The sequence below is a fragment of the Lithobates pipiens genome, unplaced genomic scaffold, assembly GCF_037356315.1.
Source record: "Lithobates pipiens isolate NorthernLeopardFrog02 unplaced genomic scaffold, aLitPip1_a1.2 Scaffold_18, whole genome shotgun sequence".
Taxonomy (NCBI): domain Eukaryota; kingdom Metazoa; phylum Chordata; class Amphibia; order Anura; family Ranidae; genus Lithobates; species Lithobates pipiens.
This window is the reverse complement of record NW_027507758.1, coordinates 107,054,657-107,080,664: the sequence shown is the minus strand read 5'-3', so window position 1 is coordinate 107,080,664 and position 26,008 is coordinate 107,054,657. Positions and strand designations below refer to the sequence as shown.

Here is a 26,008-nt window from a genome sequence, read left to right as displayed (position 1 = left end):
TTTGGATTGTCCACTTGCCACGTCACTTGCCACGTCACTTGCCACAAGTTGGGGATTGTCCACTTGCCACATCACCTGCCACGTCACCTGTCACAAGTTGTGGATTGTCCACTTGCCACATCACTTGCCACCTGCCATGTCACTTGCCACAAGCTGTGGATTGTCCACTTGCCACGTCACTTGCCACGTCACCTGCCACGTCACTTGCCACATCACCTGCCACAAGTTTTGGATTGTCCACTTGCCACGTCACTTGCCACGTCAGCTGCCACGTCACTTGCCACAAGATGTGGATTGTCCACTTGTCACGTCACCTGCCACATCACTTGCCACATCACCTGCCACGTCACCTGCCACAAGTTGTGGATTGTCCACTTGCCACGTCACTTGCCACATCACCTGCCACGTCACTTGCCACGAGATGTGGATTGTCCACTTGCCACGTCACTTGCCACGTTACCTGCCACGTCACTTGCCACGTCACCTGCCACAAGTTTTGGATTGTCCACTTGCCACGTCACTTGCCACATCACTTGCCACGTCAGCTGCCACGTCACTTGCCACAAGATGTGGATTGTCCACTTGTCACATCACCTGCCACATCACTTGCCACATCACCTGCCACGTCACCTGCCACAAGTTGTGGATTGTCCACTTGTCCATATGCTTGTCACTTGCCACATCACCTGCCACGTCACTTGCCACGAGATGTGGATTGTCCACTTGCCACGTCACTTGTCACGTCACCTGCCACGTCACCTGCCACAAGTTTTGGATTGTCCACTTGCCACGTCACTTGCCACGTCAGCTGCCACGTCACTTGCCACAAGATGTGGATTGTCCACTTGTCACATCACCTGCCACATCACCTGCCACGTCACCTGCCACAAGTTGTGGATTGTCCACTTGCCACGTCACTTGCCACATCACCTGCCACGTCACTTGCCACGAGATGTGGATTGTCCACTTGCCACGTCACTTGCCACGTCACTTGCCACGTCACCTGCCACAAGTTTTGGATTGTCCACTTGCCACGTCAGCTGCCACGTCACTTGCCACAAGATGTGGATTGTCCACTTGTCACATCACCTGCCACATCACTTGCCACATCACCTGCCACGTCACCTGCCACAAGTTGTGGATTGTCCACTTGCCACGTCACCTGCCACAAGTTGTGGATTGTCCACTTGCCACGTCACTTGCCACATCACCTGCCACGAGATGTGGATTGTCCACTTGCCACGTCACCTGCCACATCACTTGCCACGTCACCTGCCACAAGTTTTGGATTGTCCACTTGCCACGTCACTTGCCACGTCAGCTGCCATGTCACTTGCCACAAGATGTGGATTGTCCACTTGTCACATCACCTGCCACATCACTTGCCACATCACCTGCCACGTCACCTGCCACAAGTTGTGGATTGTCCACTTGCCACGTCACTTGCCACATCACCTGCCACGTCACTTGCCACGAGATGTGGATTGTCCACTTGCCACGTCACCTGCCACGTCACTTGCCACGTCACCTGCCACAAGTTTTGGATTGTCCACTTGCCACGTCACTTGCCACGTCAGCTGCCACGTCACTTGCCACAAGATGTGGATTGTCCACTTGTCACATCACCTGCCACATCACTTGCCACATCACCTGCCACGTCACCTGCCACAAGTTGTGGATTGTCCACTTGCCACGTCACTTGCCACATCACCTGCCACGTCACTTGCCACAAGATGTGGATTGTCCACTTTCCACGTCACCTGCCATGCCACCTGCCACAAGTTGTGGATTGTCCACTTGCCACGTCACCAGCCACATCACCTGCCACAAGTTGTGGATTGTCCACTTGCCACACCACTTTCCACGTCACCTGCCACAAGATGTGGATTGTCCACTTGCCACGTCACCAGCCACATCACCTGCCACAAGTTGTGGATTGTCCACTTGCCACATCACTTTCCACATCACCTGCCACAAGTTGTGGATTGTCCACTTGCCACATCACTTTCCACGTCACCTGCCACGTCACCTGCCACAAGTTGTGGACCACGTCCCCTGCCACGTCACCTGCCACAAGTGGATTGTCCACTTGCCACATCACCTGCCACAAGTTGTGTATTGTCCACTTGCCACGTCACCTGACACAAGTTGTGGATTGTCCACTCGCCACGTCACTTGCCACATCCCCTGCCACAAGTGGATTGTCCACTTGCCACGTCACTTGCCACGTCCCCTGCCACAAGTGGATTGTCCACTTGCCACGTCACATGCCAGTCACCTGCCACAAGTTGTTGATTTTCCACTTGCCACGTCACCTGCCAGGTCACTTGCCGCGTCACCTGCCAGGTCACTTGCCGCGTCACCTGCCAGGTCACTTGCCACGTCACCTGCAACAAGTTGTGGATTGTCCACTTTCCACGTCACTTGCCACTTCACCTGCCACGTCACTTGCCACAAGTTGTGGATTGTCCACTTGCCACATCACTTGCCACCTGCCATGTCACTTGCCACAAGTTGTGGATTGTCCACTTGCCACGTCACTTGCCACCTGCCATGTCACTTGCCACAAGTTGTGGATTGTCCACTTGCAATTGCAATTGTTTAAAATATTTTTCTAATGGTTTTTCATCATTTGCAATCATTTTTGAGATTTTTAATGTAAAAAAAAAAGGTCACCTTTAAAAACGCATATAAACGCAAACGCGGCTAAACGCGGTAGCGGCGGTTTGCCGCGTTTTGCCGCGTTTTGCGTCTGAAACGTGGAAATTTTTGCTTCTGAACGCATTTTTTTGCTTCTGGAAAAACGAGATTAAACGCAACTGCATAAAAACGGAAAAAAACGAGACTGTGTGCATGGACACATAGGATAACATTGAATGAGTTCAGGGGCAGTTGAAAAAACTGTCCAACTGCATCTGAACGCGCGTTTAACTGCGTCTCGTGTGCATGAGGCCTAACAGTTTCAACCTGACCGCCTTGATAACCAATTGTATACAATTCAATTTGTTTTGGTTAGGGACTTTTTTATTGTATTCTATTTTGAGTTTGCCAAATCATTGGCAGTTGTTTGAGATTTTTATATCAAGTTAATCTGAGAAAATGTTATATGAATGTAAATTTAAAGCTGTAGTAAACCCTCAGCTGTTGGGAATTTTTTCTCCCTGCAAGGCAATAGCAATGGCAGAATGTGCTAGTATGCATAGCATAGTAGCACATTATGGGAAACTTACCTTAGAACGAACACCTCCAGCACCATGATCTCACCGCTGAGAGGACTGACATCTTCCCCCACCTCCCTTCCGGGTTCGGGCCTCTGGCTATATTAGTGGCCGGAGGCACAATGATGTCATTCCCGCATATGCGCACAGGAGCCACCGTTTCCGGCATGGGCTCTGAAGGTCCCACACTGTAAGCCGGACCTTCAGAGTGCATACCCCGGTGATGTCACTGGCTGTATACACTCTTAATATCTCCTAAACTGTGCAAGTACCTCACAAATTCACAATACCTAGCTTCTTTTGTGTGAAATCTCTGGTGTTCTTGTCAGTCCTTCTGCTTTCCAAGAAACTGAATATATATATATATATATATATATATACACACACACACACAGTTGTGCTCACACGTTTACACACCTTGGTAGAATTTATGATTTCTTGGCCATTTTTCAGAGAATATGAATGATAAAACAAAAAAATTTCTCACTCATGGTTAGTGTTTGGCTGAAGCCATTTATTATCAATCAAGTGTGTTTACTCTTTTTAAATCATAATGGCAACAGAAACTACCCAAATTACCCTGATCAAAAGTTTACATACCCTGGTGATTTTGGCCTGATAACATGCACAAGTTGACAAAAGGAGTTTGAATGGCTATTAAAGGTAACCATCCTCACCTGTGATCTGTTTGCTTGTAATTAGTGTGTGTGTGTGTATAAAAGGACAGTGAGTTTCTGGACTCCTGACAGACCCTTGCATCTTTAATCCAGTGCTGTCCCCTCAAAAAAACTCAACACACAGCCATTATTGTCTAAACCGCTTGTAACAAAAGTGAGTACCCCCTAAGTGAAAATGTCTAAATTGGGTCCAAAATGTCAATATTTTCTGTGGCCACCATTATTTTCCAGCATTGCCTTAACCCTCTTGGGCATGGAGTTCACCAGAGCTTCACAGGTTGCCACTGGAGTCCTCTTCCACTCCTCCATGGTGATATCACAGAGCTGGTGGATGTTAGAGACCTTGCGCTCCTCTTCCTTCCATTTGAGAATGTCCCACAGATGCTCAATAGGGTTTTGGTCTGGAGACATGCTTGGCCAGTCCATCACCTTTACCCTCAGCTTCTTTAGCAAGGCAACGGTCGTCTTGGAGTCATTGTCATGTTGGAATACTGCCCTGTGGCCCAGTCTTCGATGGAAGGGGATCATGCTCTGCTTCAGTATGTCACAGTACATGTTGGCATTTATGGTTCCCTCAATGAACTGTAGCACTTATGCAGCCCCAGACCATGACACTCCCACCACCATGCTTGACTGTGGGCACTTGTCTTTGTACTCCTCACCTGGTTATCACCACACACACGCTTGACACCATCTGAACCATATAAGTTCATCTTGGTCTCATCCGACCACAGGACATGGTTCCAGTAATCCATGTCCTTAGTTTGCTTGTCTTCAGCAAACTGAGGGATTTCTTGTGCATCATCTTTAGAAGAAGCTTTCTTGTGGGACGACAGCCATATAGACCAATTTGACGCAGTCTGTGGTGTATGATCTGAGCACTGACAGGCTGACCCCCATTCAACTTCTGCAGGATTGCTGGCAGGGCAGCACTCATATGCCTATTTCCCAAAGACAACCTCTGAATATGAAGCTGAGCACATGAGCTCAACTTTGGTTGACCATGGCAAGCCACCGTGCTGCAGCACAGTTTTTGGGGTCTTGGCAATGTTCTTATAGCCTTGGCCATCTTTATGTAGAGCAACAATTCTTTTTTTCAGGTCCGCAGAGTTCTTTGCCATGAGGTGCCATGTTAAACTTTCAATGACCAGTTTGACAGCGTGAATGATAACACCAAATTTAACACACCTGCTACCCAGTCACATGACACCAAGGAGGGAAAGTGGCTAATTGGGCCCAATTTGGACATTTTCACTTGTACTAACTTTTGTTGCCAGCGGTTTAGTCATTAATGGCTGTGTGTTGATTTATTCTGAGGGGACATCAAATTGACACTGTTATACAAGCTGTACACTAACTACTTTATAGTGACAATGTGTCATTTCTTCAGTGTTGTCACATGAAAAGATATAATAAAATATTTACAAAAATGTGAGGGGTGCACTCACTTTTACAGTATAGTACTAACACTACATTTCAAAAAATAACTTATATGAAGATTATACTAAAAAAGAATTATGATTACTTACCAAGCTTAAACTGAAGCACTCCTAATGGTCCACCATGAAATCTCAGGAACAAAAGGTTATGGATGTATGCACTATCACTCATGTTATCAGGGACTGCCCACTTCATGTCTACCAGGCTGCTTGACACTTCAAAATGTTTACTGCATTGTAAAGTAGTTCTTGGGGCAAAGTCTTCAGCAACAAGCTGGACCTTAACTGGTGCCAATGCCATGTCAAAAATTTGAAGTTCACCTTGATTGTTGCTCACTACAAATATACAGCCAATAGGATGCCATCTTATTTGAACAGGTAGGAGTTCAGCCTGGGCTAGAAGGGTCACTCTTCGATGTGCTTCATACAGAATAACAGAGGAGTCTTCACACCCAAGAACAAGCTTGTCTTCAGACAGATTTCTGCCACAACTAATTACCCGAGAACTGAGAGGAATTTTAGTGACAGAGACACACTGGAGTCTGTTCCTGGAACATTCATAAATGCAGCTATCAGCCATAGGTTCACTCTCTGGGTTTGTGGACTGTTCCACTGTATACACCTGGTAAGGTTGAGTCATACTGAAGCCAGCATCCAAAATATCTCCCTCAGTATGGATGTAGCTTAAGACCTAATGAAAAAACAGACAGAAAATAAAACATTTTAAACAATATGTATAAAAGTAAGCAATGACGACCAAAAACCCATAGAAAACCCAGGTAAATACATGGATAATTCAGGCTTAAAAGCTCTTATCTACTACATTACATAGCTATTCATTGAGGCCTTGTGTACACTGCTGCTGCTAAATGGATGTTTAGGTTCAACTGCTCCTGAACTCTCCTCTCCTCTATGCTATCTTATCAGTACATGTACAGTGCCTTGTGAAGGTATTCGGCCCCCTTGAACTTTTCAACCTTTTGCCACATTTCAGGCTTCAAACATAAAGATATAACATTTTTATTTTTTGTGAAGAATCACCAACAAGTGGGACACAATTGTGAAGTGGAACGAAATCTATTGGATTTTTGAAACTTCTTTAACTAATAAAAAAATGAAAAGTGGGGCGTGCAAAATTATTCGGCCCCCTTGCGTTAATACTTTGTAGAGCCACCTTTTGCTGCGATTACAGCTGCAAGTCGCTTGGGGTATGTCTCTATCAGTTTTGCACATCGAGAGACTGAAATTCTTGCCCATTCTTCCTTGCAAAACAGCTCGAGCTCAGTGAGGTTGGATGGAGAGCGTTTGTGAGCAGCGGTTTTCAGCTCTTTCCACAGATTCTCGATTGGATTCAGGTCTGGACTTTGACTTGGCCATTCTAACACCTGGATACGTTTATTTGGGAACCATTCCTTTGTAGATTTTGCTGTATGTTTGGGATCATTGTCTTGTTGGAAGATAAATCTCCTTCCCAGTTTCAGGTCTTTTGCAGACTCCAACAGGTTTTCATCCAGAATGGTCCTGTATTTGACTGCATCCATCTTCCCCTCAATTTTAACCATCTTCCCTGTCCCTGCTGAAGAAACGCAGGCCCAAACCATGATGCTGCCACCACAATGTTTGACAGTGGGGATGGTGTGTTGAGGGTGATGAGCTGTGTTGCTTTTACGCCAAACATATCCTTTTGCATTGTGGGCAAAAAGTTTGATTTTGGTTTCATCTGACCAGAGCACCTTCTTCCACGTGTTTGGTGTGTCTCCCAGGTGGCTTGTGGCAAACTTTAGACGAGACTTTTTATGGATATCTTTGAGAAATGGCTTTCTTCTTGCCACTCTTCCATAAAGGCCAGATTTGTGCAGTGAACGACTGATTGTTGTCCTATGGACAGACTCTCCCACCTCAGCTGTAGTTCTCTGCAGTTCATCCAGAGTGATCATGGGCCTCTTGGCTGTATCTCTGATCAGTCTTCTCCTTGTCTGAGCTGAAAGTTTAGAGGGACGGCCAGGTCTTGGTAGATTTGCAGTGATCTGATACTCCTTCCATTTCAAAATGATCGCTTGCACAGTGCTCCTTGGTATGTTTAAAGCTTGGGAAATCTTTTTGTATCCAAATCCGGCTTTAAACTTCTCCACAACAGTATTATGGACCTGCCTGGTGTGTTCCTTGGTCTTCATGATGCTCTCTGCGCTTTCAACAGAACCCTGAGACTATCACAGAGCAGGTGCATTTACACAGAGACTTGATTACACACAGGTGGATTCTATTTATCACCATCAGTCATTTAGGACAACATTGGATCATTCAGAGATCCTCGCTAAACTTCTGGAGTGAGTTTGCTGCACTAAAAGTAAAGGGGCCGAACAATTTTGCATGCACCACTTTTCAGTTTTTTATTTGCTAAAAAAGTTTAAATTATCCAATAGATTTCGTTCCACTTCACAAATGTGTCCCACTTGTTGGTGATTCTTCACAAAAAATTAAAATTTTATATCTTTATGTTTGAAGCCTGAAATGTGGCAAAAGGTTGAAAAGTTCAAGGGGGCCGAATACTTTCGCAAAGGGTAGTTTACAGTCATTTCTAGGCAGTTGAGTTCAGAGGATTTTTTTGGAATGCAAAAAAAATGGGTTCAGAAGCGGAGTTTAGAGGCATTTCAAGCGCGAAATGCTTCTAAACGTGGCTAAATGTGGTAACTTGCGTTAAGCCACATTTCATTAACAGATGTTTTTCATTTTTAACTATTTAAAAAAAATGTATAGATTTTTTTTTCCTTTTTTACCCACTTCAGCCCCGAAGGATTTGGCTACTCAATGACCAGAGCACTTTTTACAATTTGGCACTGCGCTGCTTTAACCACTTCCCACCCAGGCCAATTCTGACATTTCTCTCCTACATGTAAAATTCCTATTTTTTTTGCTAGAAAATTACATAGAACCCCCAAACATTATATATGTTTTTTTAGCAAAGACCCTAGAGAATACAATGGCGGTTGTTGCAACTTTGTATCTCGCACCGTATTTGCACAGCAATTTTTCGAACGCGTTTTTTTCAGAAAGAAAACTGTTTCATGCTTTAAAAAAAAAAACAGTAAAGTTAGCCCAATTTTTTTGCATAATGTGATAGATGAAGATACGCCGAGTAAATAGATACCCAACATGTCACGCTTCAAAATTGCACGCACTTGTGGAATGGCGCCAAATTTTGGTATTTAAAAATCCCCATAGGCTACGTTTTAATTTTTTTTACTGGTTACATGTTTTGCGTTACAGAGGAGGTCTAGTGCTAGAATTATTGCTCTCGCTCTAACGTTCGCGGCAATACCTCACATTCATATGTGGGTGGGACTCGCGTATGCGTTCACTTTTTTTTTATTGTTAATTTTACTTTTATTTTTTTAGTTTGACACTTAAAAAAAAAAAAAATTGATTACTTTTATTCCTAATACAAGGAATGTAAACATCCCTTTTAATAGAAATATGGCATGATCGGACCTATTTACAGTGAGATATGGGGTCAATAAGACCCCATATCTCACCTCTAGGCTGGGAAGCCTAAAATAAAAAAAATAAAAAACGATCCTGGCTTCCTAGCCAAATCGGCACCGTTATTTTGAATGCAGAGGCCGGGCGTGATGTTATGGCCTCCGAACGATCATAGAGACACCGGGGACAATCTGGTCCGCCGGAAATCTCTATGGTATTATCCGGGGGCCGGCGGATCCTGTGACCGACTCACCGATGGAAGTGGTGAGTCAGTAGAAGCACCGGAGGGCAGCGGGAGGGGGGGGGGACGTCCCCTCCCACCTTCCGTAAGAACGATCAAGCGGCGAAACAGTCGCTATCATCCTTTTTAAGGTGCAGGGAATTGCCGGCTGAAAACGCTGATATCTGAATGATGTCTGTGGCCTCAGGCATCATTCAGATATACCCCCGGAAAGTCAAGGATAGGGATGAGCTTCGTGTTCGAGTCGACTGTACGTTCGACTCGAACATTGGCTGTTCGTCCGTTCGGCGAAATCCGAACACTTTGATCCGTTCGCGTCAAATTCGCGTGGCACTCACGGCCCACAATGCACTGCGATGGCGACCCCGCATGCGACCCCGCATGCTTGGCCAATCGCAGCGCCAGCAGGAGGAGAGCCATGATTGGCCACAGGCAGGATGCCTGTGGCCAATCATAGCTCAGGCTGTGTAGTGCACGCCCCACACTATATAAGGCCGCCATTGCGGCGGCCTCGTGTAGTGTGTTGGCGTCTGAAGCAGTGGGTGTTCTGTGTACCTTCAACACAGTACACACCGATCGTTTTCGGCTGATTTTCTATCTTGCTGTTGTGTAGTGGTTATTGTCTGCGTGCCCTGACCGCAGTATACACCACTATATTCACGTCACCTATATAGCTAGTGATTTATCTTTAATAATAGAGCTTGCAGTCAGTAGTGTTAGGAGATAGTGCGTGCTGTCTGCATGCTCTGTACCCAGTACATACCGCTATATCCACCTACATAGCTGTTCTCTATTTGAGCCCAATTGCCATCTGCAGGAGTTATTGGAAGTTGTGTGTGCCTCCAGCACAGCACAGTATACATCTGTATATACCCCTTTATCTCTGCTGTTTTCTTGTTATTGTCTGCGTGCCCTGACCGCAGTATACACCGCTATATTCACCTCACCTATATAGCTAGTGATCTATCTTTAATAATAGAGCTTGCAGTCAGTAGTGTTAGAAGATAGTGCGTGCTGTCTGCGTGCTCTGTACCCAGTACATACCGCTATATCCACCTACATAGCTGTTCTCTATTTGAGCCCACTTGCCATCTGCAGGAGTTATTGGAAGTTGTGTGTGCCTCCAGCACAGTACAGTATACATCTGCATATACCCCTTTATCTCTGCTGTTCTATAAAAAAGGCATCTGCAGGAGATAGTGGGTGTTGTGTGCCTCCAGCACAATATAAACTACCCAACTGCTGTTTTACCCAACTCCCTTCAGGCCATTACCATGTCTGGAAGGCCAGCAAGGAGAGGCAGACAGGCGTGAGCCGATAAAAGAGGGCAAGCAGGCTCTGTGTCTAGAGACAACAGTGCTGGTCGTGGACGCGGTGCATTGTCATCAGCACGTGGCCATGGGACATGCTTGTCCTTCTTTTCGGCAGCTGGACATGTTGAACCGCAACATGCCAACGACTTGGTAGAGTGGATGACCAAGCCCTCTTCATCCTCCTCATCCTCTCTCACCCAGTCTCAGGGTAGTAGCAAAGCAGCTGCCAACGCATCGTCTTCCCTCCTCTCAATGTCATCATCAGTGACTCCTTCCCTAGACCCACCACGTCCTCCTGAGGAGTCTCCTGAACTCTTTGAGCACAGTGTTGGGTACATGCTCCAGGAGGATGCCCAGTGTTTTGTGGGCTCTGATGATGACACTCAGCTAGAGGAAGGCAGTAGCGTGAGCGCAGACAGAGGGGATGCTCACGAAGGACAGCAATCTGGCAGTCATGTTCCACAAGCTGCAGCATACTGCCAGGTTTTCTACAGCGATGAAGAGGGAGGGGATGATGAGGGCACTGACTCCACGTGGGTGCCTGGAAGGAGGGAGGAGGAGGAGGAGGAGGCGGAGGCGGCACATGTCCAACGAGGCAGGATGCCCTCCGGGGGCCAGCTTAGGGGCAGCACACCGACTGAATCACACCGCAGAGCTCCGCCTGTGCAGAGCGCTGCCTCTGCGCGTTATTATAAAAGTTCTTTGGTGTGGGCCTTTTTTGAGACGAGTGCATCAGATCGCACCGCTGCTATTTGCAACATATGTCTCAAGCGTATCTCACGTGGCCAAAACATCAGCCGCTTGGGCACCACATGCTTGACCAGACATATGTTGACCTGCCATGCAGCTCGTTGGCAAGCGTACCTCAAAGACCCACACCAAAGAACAAAGCGGACCTCTCCTTGCTCCTCATCAGCTGGCATCTCCAACCCCACTAGACCTTCAGTCCTCTCTGAAACCTGCTCTGAGAGGAATGAAGGTGTAGAATTAGGTGTGTCACAGGCAAGTGCTTCCGGGAACTCTGCTAGCGGTACACCCACGTCCGATTATAGCAGGCAAATGTCCCTGCCCCTGCTGCTGGACCGGCGGAAGAAGTTCACTCCCAGCCATCCACATGCCCAATGGTTGAATGCTAGCTTGGCTAAATTGCTAGCACTTCAACTGCTGCCTTTTCAGTTGGTAGACTCGGCCCCCTTCCGTGAGTTTGTACAATGTGCGGCTCCTCAGTGGCAGGTCCCCAAACGCCACTTTTTCTCACGGAAGGTGATTCCGGCTCTCTACCGGCATGTGGAAGGCAATGTCCTTGCCTAGCTGGACAGGGCGGTCAGCAGTAAGGTGCATATTACCGCTGACTCATGGTCCAGCAGGCATGGACAGGGACGTTACACGGCCCATTGGGTCACTCTTCTGGCAGCTGGGAAGGATGCAGGACAAGGTGCAGTAGTGTTGGAGGTTGTTCCGCCACCACGCCTCCAAAATGCTACTATTGGTTGTGACACACCTCTCTCCTCCACCCCCTCCTCTTCTTCTTCCTCCATGGCCTCTTCCAGTGCTCTGTCCTCAGAACCAGCGGTGCTCCGTAGGCGTTCCAGGGGCTACGCAAGTACGCAGGCAAAACAATGCCATGCCGTGCTTGCGCTGGTTTGTTTGGGGGACAGGAGCCACACTGGGGCGGATGTTTTGTCAGCTCTGCAGGGGCAGGCCGAGAGGTGGTTGACGCCACGCCAGCTTAAGCCAGGAATGGTGGTTTGCGACAATGGCACCAACCTCCTCTCTGCCCTCCGACAGGGACAACTGACCCATGTGCCCTGTGTAGCTCACGTCCTTAACCTGGTGGTGCAGCGGTTCTTGGGCAGGTACCCCGGCTTACAGGATGTCCTGAAGCAGGCCAGGAAAGTCTGTGTGCATTTCCGCCGATCATTTAATGCCTGTGCTCGGCTGGCTGAGCTCCAAAAGGAGTTGAACCTGCCCAAGAACCGCCTTATATGTGACATGCCCACCAGATGGAACTCAACATTGGCCATGCTGCAGCGGCTGCACACGCAGCAGAGGGCCATCAATGAGTACCTGTGCGACTACGGCACCAGGACAGGGTCAGGGGAGCTTGGTTTTTTCTCACCACGCCAGTGGGGCATGATCAGGGATGCATGCACTGTCCTGTCACCGTTTGAGGAGGCCACAAGGATGGTGAGCAGTGACAGTGCATGCATCAGTGACACTGTACCTCTTGTCCACCTCTTGGAGCATACGCTGCGTGGAATAATGGACAGGGCACTTGAGGCAGAACAGAGGCAGGAAGAGGAGGACTTCCTTGCCTCTCAAGGCCCCCTTTATCCAGACAGTGTTCCTGCTGTGCCACCCATCACACAGGAAGAGGATGAGGAGGAGGAAGAGGAGGAGGAGGATGATTGTGTCAGCATGGAGGTGGAGGCTGGCACTCAGCATCAGCAGCAGCAGCAGCCTTGTAGGGATGATTTACAGTCCCAAGAAACACGTGGACTTGTACGTGGCTGGGAGGAGGTAGCTGCGGATCATGTTGTCCTTAGTGACCCAGAGGACTCCGGACCAAATGCCTCAGCTAACCTACGCTGCATGGCCTCCCTGATCCTGCAAAGCCTGCGGAAGGATCCTCGTATTCTTCGGATCAAGGAGAGGGACCATTACTGGCTGGCCACTCTCCTTGATCCACGGTACAAGGGTAAGGTTGCCGACCTTATCTTGCCATCGCAGAGGGAGCAGAGGATGAGACATCTCCGGGAGGCCTTGCAGAAAGGTCTGTGCAACGCGTTCCCAGAGACTGGGAGGTTACAAACTCCTGGTCCTGGACAACGTGTTGCTGAGGCATCGGTCAGAAGGAGCGGTGGAGAAGGTGGCCGTCTGACTGATGCTTTCAGACAATTTTTTAGTCCGCAGCCCCAAGGTATGATCGGTTCCAGCACCCATCGCCAGCGTCTGATTTACATGGTGCAGGAATACCTAGGGGCAAGGTCAGACTTGGACACCTTTCCCACCGAAAATCCTCTGGCTTACTGGGTCTTGAGGATGGATCACTGGCCAGAGCTTGCACAGTATGCAATTGAGCTACTGGCCTGTCCTGCATCCAGCGTTCTTTCGGAACGCACCTTCAGTGCTGCTGGTGGCTTTGTTACCGATCACAGGGTGCGCCTGTGCACCGAATCAGTTGATCGACTGACCTTCATCAAGATGAATCAGTCTTGGATCACCCAAAGCTACCAAGCACCTGAAGCTGATGTAACCGAATATTTTTTTTTTAAATACCACATCCCTTCAAGACTGCCTATGCTGATGCTGAGTGACTGTCCTGTTATGTTGATTGTCTATCCTCTTCCTCCTCCGCTGATATGTTGGAAGAACATTTCTGGTTCTGGTTGATGCCATCAGCCCAATTTTTCTGCCCCTGTTTAACAGGGGCGTTTAAGTACAATTTTTGATGCAATGCTTTGCAGCAGGGCTAATTCCTGCAATAAAACTAGAGTATATGGCAGAGGTTGCAGTGTGGTGGCACCAGCACCAGTGCCTAAGGCCCAATTTTTCTGCCCCTGTTTAACAGGGGCGTTTAGGTACAATTTTTTAAGCAATGCTTTGCAGCAGGGCTAATTCCTGCAATAAAACTAGAGTATATGGCAGAGGTTGCAGTGTGGTGGCACCAGCACCAGTGCCTAAGGCCCAATTTTTCTGCCCCTGTTTAACAGGGGCGTTTAGGTACAATTTTTGATGCAATGCTTTGCAGCAGGGCTAATTCCTGCAATAAAACTAGAGTATATGGCAGAGGTTGCAGTGTGGTGGCACCAGCACCAGTGCCTAAGGCCCAATTTTTCTGCCCCTGTTTAACAGGGGCGTTTAATTACAATTTTTGATGCAATGCTTTGCAGCAGGGCTAATTCCTGCAATAAAACTAGAGTATATGGCAGAGGTTGCAGTGTGGTGGCACCAGCATCAGTGCCTAAGGCCCAATTTTTCTGCCCCTGTTTAACAGGGACATGTAATTACAATTCTTGATATAATATTTCACAGGAGGACCCCTTCCTGTGCCCACCCAGAGTAACGGTGAGGACTTATAGTGTTGTGGCACCAGCACCACAACCACCAAAGGTCAATTTTTCTACCACTGTTCAACAATGGCATGTAATTACAATTCTTGATATAATCGTTCACAGCAGGGCGCTCCAGCGCCCACCAAGAGTCACTTTGAGGGCTTACAATGTTGTGGCAAAACCAACACCTTGTTCTGCCATTTCTGCAGAGCATATAGGGCAGGCCCCTACTTTCAAACATCCAATTTACAAACATCTCCTACTTGCAAACGGAAGGAGACAACAGCAAGTGAGATGAAAAAAGATGTACGACAAAACAAATTATACAGGGGTGATAACCCTTCCCTATGTTTTCCAAAAAGCTTAAAAATAGTTTTTTTGACTGGAGCTACACTTTAAAAATGTACCAGTTCAAAATTACAAACAGATTCAACTTAACACAACAAACCTACACAGTCCCTGTCTTGTTTGCACCGCCTGTATACTGCTGTTCTGAGTATATAGGGCCTGGGGGCCACACGCATTTCCTTTTTTTAATATGGGTACGGGGTTTCCCCTTAATATGCGTACAAGACCTAAAGGGGCTGGTAATGTGCAGGGAGGGCTACCCATGCCATTTTTCTCAATGATTTTCAACCATATTGCAGGAACCAGATATAAGATTAAAACCGCAAGCAGTTTTAAATGGTGTTATTTCCGTTTAATGTCATTTTGTGCAGGGACTGTTCTAAATACGGGAAACACGTGGCACTTCACAGGCATCCTACAGACACCCCCCAGGCACCATATTTAAAGGAATATTTCACTTTTTTTTTTCACTTTAATCGTCATTAAAATCAGTGCTCCCGTCAAAACGGCCGTTTTAAAAAAAAAAATTTGCATTGACCCATGTCCCCTGAGGCAGGAGTCAGGTCCCCAAACCCTTTTTAGGACAGTATCTTGCATATTAGCCGTTAAAATTAGCACTTTTCATTTCGAACGTTCGAGTCCCATAGACTTCAATGGGGTTCTAACGTTCGTTCGAATTTGCGGTCCGTTCGAAAGTTCTGGTGCGAACCGAACCGGGGGGTGTTCGGCTCATCCCTAGTCAAGGATGTCCCTGGACGTACCTTGGGCGGGAAGTGGTTAACTGGTAATTGCACGGTCATGCAATGCTGTACCCAAACTAAATTTGCATTCTTTTTTCCCCACAAATAGAGCTTTCTTTTGATGGTATTTGATTGCCTCTGCGATTTTTATTTTTTGCGATATAAACAGAAAAAAAACACATTTTTTTAACAAAATTATATTTTCTACTTTTTTGTTATAAAAAAATCCAATAAACTCAATTTTATTCATACATTTAGGCCAAAATTTATTCAGCCACATGTCTTTGGTAAAAAAAAATGTCAATAAGCATATATTGGTTTGCGCAAAAGTTATAGCGTCTACAAACTAGGGTACATTTACTGGAATTTATGCAGCTTTTAGTTTATGACTGCCTATCTCATTTCTTGAGATGCTAAAATGGCAGGGCAGTACAACCCCCCAAAATGACCCCACTTTGGAAAGTAGACACCCCAAGGAAATAGCTGAGAGGCATGTTGAAACCATTGAATATTTTATTTTTTTGAAAAATGACAAAAACCATATGCCATGTACCATATGCAGCAACTTTAATTGTTCTGTTCTCATTTGATAAAATAAAAAAATGTTATGAGAAAAAAAAAGTTGATATTGCTCACACGTGCCATGGTTATATGTGGAATTACACCCCAAAATACATTCTGCTGCTTCTCCTGAGTATGGGGATACCTCATGTGTGTACAGGACCCCGAAAACCAAGCACCGCCTTCAGGATTTCTAAGGGCGTAAATTTTGGATTTCACTCCTCACTACCTATCACAGTTTTGAAGGCCAAGATAGCATAAACCCCCCCAAATTACCACATTTTGTGGGGCTAGGCGGCGATTGATTTTCGGGGTCCTATAGACTGCCAAAAAGTCCCACATATGTGGTATCCCCATACTCAGGAGAAGCAGCAGAATGTATTTTGGGGGTGTAATTCCACATATATAAAAAAAAAAAATTGTAATATTCCTGAAACTTGGCAAAATATCAAATATTCCATGGATACAACATGCCTCTCAGCAAAAATCTTGAAGTGTCTTCTTTCCAAAATGGGGTTATTTTGGGGGGGGGGTTGCTATTTTGACATTTCAGGGTCTCTGAAACTGTGATAGGTAGAAAACCTGAAGGTGGTGACTGTTTCGGGAGGTCCCGTACACGGCTAGGCTCCCAAAAAGTCTCACAGATGTGGTATCCCCGTACTCAGGAGAAGCAGCAGAATGTATTTTGGGGTGTAATTCCACATATGCCCATGGTATGTTTGAACAATATATCATTTAGTGACAACTTTGTGCACAAACAAAAAAGTTTGTAATTTTCCCGAAACTTGTGGCAAAATATATAATATTACATAGACTCAATATGCCTATCAGCAAATAGCTCAGGGTCTACTTTCCAAAAAGGGTCATGGGGGGGGGGGGATTGAGCTTTCCTGGCAATTTTATGCACAACATTAGAAGCTTATGTCACACATCACCCATTCTTCTAACCTCTTGAAGATAAAGGCCTTTCTGGCAATTTTTGTTTACATGAAAAATTATTATTTTTTTGCTAGAAAAATTACGTTGAACCCCCAAACATGATATTTTTTTTTTAAAGCAATGGTTCTACAGATTAAACTGGTGGGTGTTACAACCTTTTTTTCACACAGTATTTGCGCAGCGATTTTTCAAAAGCAATTTTTTTGGAAAAAAAAACACTTTTTTTATTTTAATGCACTAAAACACACTATATTGCCCAAATGTTTGATGAAATTAAAAAGATGATTTTTATGCCGAGTGCATGGATACCAAACACGACATTCTTTAAAATTTTGGCGATAAAACTACATACATTTTTAGAAGCCTTTAATATCCTTTACAGGTTACCACTTTTGATTAACAAAGGTCTCCTGCTAAAATGACTGCGTTCGATCTAACCTTCGTGGTGATACCTCACATGCCTAGTGCAAGTGCTGTTTACATTTGACACCGGACTGACGCTTGCGTTCGCCTTTGCGTGTGAGCACGGGGGGACAGGGGTGCTTTTTCATTATTTATTTAGCTTTTTTGTTTTATTTTTAAACTGTTCCTTTCATTTTTTTATTTTTTTTATAATTCTTATTGTTTTATTGTAAATATCCCCTATGAAGGCAATAGGTAATGACAGGTACTCTTTTTTTAAATAAATGGGGTCTATTAGACCCTAGATCTCTCCTCTGCCCTAAGATCGGTGTGATAAAATGCTTTCCCAATTTCACAATGGCGCTGTTTATAACCGACAAAGTCATGAAATGCTCGCATCTTACGGTTTCTTAGGCCATAGAGATGATTGGCGCCATTCTGGTCTCCGATCAAGCTCTATGGTCAGCTGGCGGAACCACCGGCTGCATTCTTGGGTTCCCTGTTGGGACAGGAGAGCCTGAAAAAGCCATGGAAGAAAGTGGGGGGGGGGGGGCATTCCCTCCCACTGCTTGTAAAAGCAGTCTAGAGGCCAATTACCCGCTAGGATTACTTTTACATGAAAGCCAACCACTGGCTGAAGAGAATGATACCAAGATGATACCTAAACCTGCAGGCATCATTCTGGTATAACCACATACCAGTACGCTGCTGCTCCCTGTTGGGCATATTTTGTAATGTTCTTTTTTCATGCAGCCTGTGAGCTTAACGAAAAACTGATCAGTGGGTATGCCCACCATTAGAATACCGCCCTTCATCCACCGACTTCTAATGATGGTAAAAATAAAACATTACAGTTCTAAAATACAGTAACACTAGAGAGAACACACTTTTATATAAACTGTAAATGTTCCAGATTTGGGTCTCTCAAAATGTGATGGCCATCTCATCATTTGAGACCCTGTGTAAGTGTGCCTAGGACTGTGCAATGCTGTACCCTACGATAATACTCCACTAGTGTGTGGTAGCATTTGAAACAGTCACCAATGCAAAGACCAGGTTGGTCAAGATAGGAGGGTCAATAAAAGCGGGTGTCACGCCTATATCCACGCTTTCTACAGACATTACATCTTCTTTGGGGATTTCTTTGGGTAGTGGTACCATGGAGGACATGCAGAAAATGCCTCTCATGCAGCCGGTTTACTGCATTTGGATTGGGAAGTTGGGCCACAGCGCAGTCTGGAAACAGAAGGGCTGTGATGATCTCTTCCTGGAATTTAAGGAAGGATCCAGTTCATCCTGAACCTTTGTATAGCACATAAGCATACAGCAGAGCCAATTGGAATAAGTATACAGGCACTTTTTTTATACCAGCGTCTGGTCTTAGGTACAGTGCCAACAACTGGTCTTTGAGACCCACCCCTCCCATATTAAGGTTATATTCATGGACACAGAGGGGTTTCTCCACAATACCAGTCACCATAGGAATTTGGACTGTCGTGTCTGCGTGAAGGGAGGACATAACGAAAACATTCTTATTATCCCTCCATTTCGCAGCGAGCAAATTATTACATCTCAAGCAGGCTCTCTCCCCCCAGCCTAAGATGGGAATCTACAAGCTGCGGCGATTAGATCGCACGGTGCCACATGCGCCAATTCCATGATCAAACAAGTGACTAATAACTGGCACTCTTGTGTAATAATTGTGCACATACAAGTGGTACCCCTTTCCGAATAAGGGTGACACCAAGTCCCACATAATCTTACCAGCATTCCCTATGCAGTCTGGGCAGTTCTCCGGCTCTACACAACTATCACTTCCCTCGTAAACCATAAAACTATATGTATAGCCTGTTGCCCTGTCACAGAGATTATACATCTTGACCCCATATCTTGCTCAGAAGATACTGTTTGAATGGCAGGTGACCAGAAAATGTAATCAGGGACTCAAAACAGGCAACTTGATCGGGAATAAACAAGGCTGCAAACTGCTGGTTGAAGTGGTTTATGAGGGGTGAATTTTGTAGAGCCGATCGTATTCAGGGTCACCTCGAGGATGACTGAGTTTATTATCATTGAAATGCATGAACCGCAAGATCTGCTCATATCGCGTCCTGGTCATGAAGACAGAGAACACAGGCATATGTTGAATTGGATCAGTGGACCAATATGATTGCAACAAACTTTTTTTAGTAATGCCCATGAGGAGGGATAGGCCCAGGAAGGTCCACAACAGAAAAACAGTGAATAAAAATCAAGTGACGTAAAATCAACTGTTTCCACCTGAATTCTGGGTTGGCCAGTGAATGGGGGCAGTACGGGTTCTGCGGAAGTGGTGAACTCCCAATTTGGTTTGGCAAATGCAGCAGGAAGGGCACTATGGGCTAGAAGGGCCTGTCTTTGTCTTCTTGGTGGCTGCGGGACACTAGTTGTGCTAGCCACCTCCCCAGCTTGAACTGCACTTATGGGAATCGCCATGTCACCACATGATACCGCAGTGCTAGATGTACAAGCAGTATGTACTAGGCAACCGGTGCTTGCCAGTTCACCAGAAGGATGAGAGGCACTAGTACTGGCTCTCTACTCCATAGAAGAGCCCTGCGGTTCTTGCACCTCAACAACAGCAGAAGAACAGGGTCGGGTAAGCCTGAGCTTGGCAGGGACCACTACTCTGTCGTCAGCGTCTGCTTCCAATGCTACCAAAAAACTGTTAGCGTTCCAGGGATCAGGCCTAACTCTCCAAATGCTGCAGTTAAGTGTTTTGTAAGTGACAGTGATTGATTGATTGATTGATACTGCACTTGGGTGGGCTGGGCTGGGTGGAGGGCCTAAACGCAGGTGCTAGCAGGTATCTGGGCTGGTCTAGCACACACTGCATTTTTGGCAACCCTAAACTACTGGGGTCGCTAGTATAGATCTGATCATATCAGATATTGATCTGTTCTGACGCTATACTACTAAAGGAGGTATATGGTGCGTGCATGGGTGTTAGCTCTACTGGCACTAATCTGATGCTGCGTGGAGCGACACAGACCCTAATTGATGCTAAAACCTAACTGATATCACCCACCGGGTGATCAGGTGGTGAAGCCTTTTATTAGGTAATATACGGCAGGTGTCCTGACGCTATAAAAAAAAATAACTAACTGACCAGCGTCACCCGTGACACTAATACGGTGATCACTGGTGACGGGGTGATCAAGGGGTTAAACCTTTATTAGGGTGGTCCCTAGATCTATCTGGGGCTACTACTGAGTACCCTAATGCTGATTAGTGTCACAAGTGACACCAGTACAGTGATCGAAAAAAAAATATGAACACTGCACTGGGTGACGCAGTGACAGGGAGTGAAGGGGTTAACGGGGGGGGGGGGCGATAGGGGGATGAAATATGTGCCTATGTGTACTGTGTCAGTGTAGTGTTGGTGCAACTCATGTTTGGATGTCCTCTCTCCTCTCTCTGGAATGGAAAAGAGTTCCACGAGGAGAGATGACATTACTTCCCCGTCTGTGTTTACACTTACACAGGCAAGGGAGGATTTCATTTGTCAGGACCGATCAGCAGGTCCGGGCCAGAAATCATTGGCCTGGGCCTGGAGACTGATCGGTTCTGAAACTATTCCAATCGTCGCGACCACTGTAACATAACATTGCTTCGCCCATCTGTGCCATTCTGCCGCAGTAAAACTGTGGTGGCTAGTCGGGAAGTGGTTAAAAATGCTTCTGAACGCAAACATGGCAAAATGCAGCTAAAAGGGAGGAAGTGTGCCCATATCATACATCACATGACTAAGAAACAGAGGTAGGACTGTCTTGGGCATTCTCTGTACCACACCGTCATCACGTTATGAATGATCAGATTTTCCGACAACTATGTCCGACCGTGTGTATGCAACACCAGTTTCGGACAAAATGCTACGGATTTTGTTGTCTGAATGTCCGACCGTGTGTAGAAGGGCTTAGAATATCATTTTAAATAGGTAATGTGCTTCCTGTATGTAACTGAGCCAAGGCACTCCTCTTCTGTAGCCCAAGTGCTGTATATTTGCAGTGTGAGATAATTTAAGGCTGCCGTTGACTAGTAGTCTCACGTGGTTTGATGAAGAGTGAACTGCAAAATGAGGGCCTGCAGTGAAAGGATCTCCCTGTTTCTGCTTCACTCATTTTGTGGATCCATTCTGCCTCTCGAATATCACCCCATTAGTCATTAGTTCCCCCATCATAAGAGGGCAGCTTTGACATAAGGAAGCAAAGCCCCGCTCCCCTACCACACTGGCCACCTCCACCCAGAGGCTCCACTATGAAAATGGCCACCCCTGCACCCTACAAAATACAGTGTACCAGGTTTGGGAAGTCAGTAAATGCTAAAAGATTGGCTACACAGAACCTACAGGCAATACTGGCTTGTCCTCTGCCCTATACTTGAATGACAAGATAAAAACACAATTACAAAAGGAATTCATGCTGGCTGACAATAAGGTTATAGGGAGAAGTGAATAAACTAGTAGGTAAGGTAGAATATTCCCTTGTTAAAGAATACCATACCTTTTTCTAATAGTTTTGGATAAAGTATGGAATAGTTAAAACATCAGCTTTTTTTACTGTCTCCAGCTGTGTCAAGTTGGCGAGATTTTACTTTACTTCCTGTCAGACACGTAGTACGAAATGAGAAGAGATCTCTTATTTCTATTATGTTGACAATCCTAAAATGTTTTAATCACCACTGACCCATAGGACAATTAGAGAGGGTGAGTCTACCCAATGAGTACACGGACAGCAATAAACACTTGATAGGTGTTCTAACCCTTCGTCACCTCTATCCAAAATTTGAAAAAAGTTGTCTGTAGATGCACGTTAAGGAATGCTACAAAATACAATTATCTCTTGCAAGCAAGTAGCAACATTGTTTTTCTTATTGGATGCCTTTAACTGCTCCCCACCCGGGCCATTGTAAAAATGACGGCTGGGTGGGAACCCTATTGTTCTTGGGGGACGTCATAAGACGGCACGATCTGTCACCTGCTGTGTAACGGCCCGCTGACGGTATAGTGTGATCGCTGAGAGCAATCACAGCAGATCACATGACAATTGTAAAAAATGAATGGCTTCCATTCATGTCATTCATTGTGTACAGTTGTGTTGCTAGCTGTTATTGGTCACAGTAATCACATGGTACAGACAGACCAATCACAGCCCATCTGTATAATGTGATTAGCTGTGGCCAATCAAAACTCATTACAACAATACACACTTTAATTCAGAAAAAAATGTTGCTTATAGTAGTGAAATACACTGAATTGTTGAAGTGGTTAATCTAACAAACAATAAACTGTGATTGGTTTCTGTGTATTTTCCTGTATTTTAAATATCAGTAGATGAGTATTCTGTAGACAGTACAGGATACACAGTAGGTGGTGACTGAGCAGCTGCTTATATGTGTGCACTACAATATCATATCAAGTGTGTATTGTATATGTCCAACACGCCTTTTTTAAGCAGTATTTATATCCAAAAACAACAATATGACATGACAAAGTAATTTCAGACACATTGGTGTTGATTTACTAAAGGCAAATAGACCGTGCTCTTTGCAAATTGCAGTTAACCTCTGCAAGTGCAGTTGCTACAGAGCTTAGTAAATGAGCAGAAGCTCTTCTGACTTCCATCATCAAATCATGTGCACGCAAAAATGCATCTTTTTTTTCCTTTGCATGTTAGTGGGTACTCTTTGCAAAGAAGCTCTACCTAACCTCTAGAGCAACTGTACTTGCAGAGGGCAACTGCACGTTACAAAGTGCACATTGTATTTGCCTTTAGTAAATCAACCCCATCATATCTCTTAGAACAAACTTGGTTTTATGAGATTTAATAATCTGTCAAGCACACGTGTAGCGCCCACTGAAGCCTGAACATCCACTTGGTAAAGCTTAGGAAAAGTGTGAACTAAAGACTTCAGAAGCCCATAGTTGGTAGGCCCAAGTTCAGCAATGCTAGAATGAACCTTGACAAGAAAGGGAGGAGCCATCCCCTTAAGGTCATAGGCTTCAGTAATGATCTGATGAATTCACATAACAATAGTGAAATGAGAAGCAGCCTGCCCTATTTAATAACCCCAAGAAGTACTAACAGGGAATTAGACTGCCAAACGAAGGCCGCGGCCAAGAGGTAACTGGAACAACCAAAGCCACATCTAAACATTGGGGGGTAAGCTCCTTGGGTTGCTTAGGAGCAGGACAGAAGCATGGTAAAACCACCTTGGGCAAAAAGGAGGCCCAAGGAATCAATACAACTTTATCCTTGTAAAGCACAAGAACACCTCCGTACAAAATAAGGTCACCAACCTCGGAAACCCCCTGATCCGAGGTAATGACTATGACAATAGTAACCTTACAAGAACAGGGGGAGGGATATCCTTGACAGGTTCAAATGGTGGTTTCTGGAGAACTGACAAAATCAGGTTAAAGAAGAAGTAAACCCTGAAGGGCTTACTTCCTCTTTGTCTCCCTGCAAAGGTAAAGCATAATGGGCTACTATGCATCGCATAGTAGACCATTCTGTGTCACTTACCTGACACAGGAGCCAGCAATGTCATCGCTGTCCCCTGTAGCACGGAGCGTCCATCTTCTTCCGGGTATCGCTGCTTAGGCCACTCACAGCGCCGGAGCAGCAATGATGTCACTCCCGCGCATGCACACGGGAGCCACCACTAACGGCATATCGCCATTAGCAGCGGCATGCCCAGTGCGCCTGTGCGTCACTGTCTACGGCGCATGCGCCGTAGACAGCGGTGTCTGTCTTTTTGTAAATATCTCCTAACCGTGTAGGTTTAGGAGATATTTCTTGGACCTACAGGTAAGCCTTCATCTAGTCTTACCTGTGGTTTGTAAGGGTTTACAACCACTTTAAGGTCACCCAGAGCTAACAGAAGAGGGAGAGGAAGCAATGCCTGAACAAAAGCAATAGGTCTTTCAAAAGTCAAGATCTGCCCCTTAATGTTCAAGGCTAAATCCAATTTTGAATGAAGGAAAGACAAAATTAATTCCCAGGAGTACATTCTTGAGTGAAAACTCTTCCTAACCTGGAGGTGGAGTATAACCCATTGGTCGAGAATTATCCAATCCTGTGTCATGTGATGTAATAAGTGTCAATTTTGCAGTGAATACGTTTGGTTCATTTCACATGTGAGTATGTGCACTCACTTATTAATTTATCAAATAATGTTTGATACGTAGTATACTATTGGGGGGTCCACAAAACTGGAGCATGTAAAATGTGGTGCAGATCTGCATAGAAACCAATCAGCTTCCAGGTTTTATTGTCAAAGATTGACTGAACAAGTTGAAGTTAGAAGTTGATTGGCTAGCGTACACAGCTTCCCAGATTCTGAGTGCTCCGGTTTTAATAAATAATAGATCATCCCCTATGTGTATTATTTTTTTGTTTGCACTATCCTTCTACAATTTGGATTACTGCCGAGACATAGTGTAACCTTTTTATGGATGTTCAAGCACCCCAGCCTACTGTGAGTATGCTCTTTTTGACCACTCATTAATATAGGGCTATTTCTTTCAGGTAAGCAGTGTGGCTTGTCATCTCAGAAGATAAAATTGATTTCTCACTTCTAAGGACATATCATATTGTGCATGTTGTGGATTCTATTTACTTATTTATGTGGTTCAACATAATTTGCATTTACATTAATATTATTTATTTGTATTATAACTTTGTATATGGTTTAATTGCACTTTTATTATTTTGTTTGTGCTTATTAATATTAATGTTTTAGAGCTGCACTTTGTTGTTTATATATTTTCACAAAATTGAGCATCACAATTTTGGTGCCAGCAGCTGTTTTTTGGTTTCACCTGAATGCAGATTTAGCATATATTTTATAACATCTCTAAAGATTTACTATTTTCCTTCACATAAGGAAAATATTTATTTCAAATGCAGTTATTAATAAACAAATATATAAAAAAAAAAAGAGAGAAAAACTCGGCAACAGTGTTAATCACAAACAATTCAGTGTTAGGAAATATGATTTATTCATTTTATTTTAATGACTACCTTATGGAAATTCTGGCACGGCATAAAGCTCGGATTCCAAACAGCTATACTGTGCAATCTAACTATACAATGGTACCATGTATTTTAGTCACTTTTGATAAATTAAGACATTGAGCAGTATTGTTACAGCAAAAGTTGTAAAGAGATAGATAAATCATAGAAAAACCTTTGAGATCTGAAAATGTAATAGCTGCAAGCCAATGTTCAGTAAACCCAAGCACATCCTAAATCATATTTTTGTCATAGACTTAATTGCACCTTTCAGCATACTGTATAACAGGTTACTAATCTAAGGAAAAACCCTAATATTAATTCTAGAAATATAACGAATAACCTAATAAAATATTTAATGTATTTAAGCAGAAAAAGGTAAGTAGCTTGAGTATCCAAAATATAATTCCAGATAGAAAGCTGGTATTTTAATTATCATGCCATGACAACTCTATTGTCTCTAAATAATTTCAGAACCTATAAATTGTACAACTCAATTGAAAAACAAACTAAAATCTTTGGGGGGGGGGGGGGGGGTAAA

General features: G+C 44.9%; 1 protein-coding gene across 2 annotated transcripts in view; it reads right to left on the bottom strand.

Moving 5' to 3' along the window:
• WDPCP (WD repeat containing planar cell polarity effector) overlaps positions 1-26,008 on the bottom strand; it is a 547,580-nt gene that overhangs the window by 276,657 nt on the left and 244,915 nt on the right. For both annotated transcript variants that reach the window (XM_077485980.1, XM_077485981.1), the window contains exon 10: positions 5,425-6,025. In XM_077485980.1, coding sequence (XP_077342106.1) covers positions 5,425-6,025 — 601 coding nt within the window. The remainder of the gene's footprint in view (positions 1-5,424; positions 6,026-26,008) is intronic.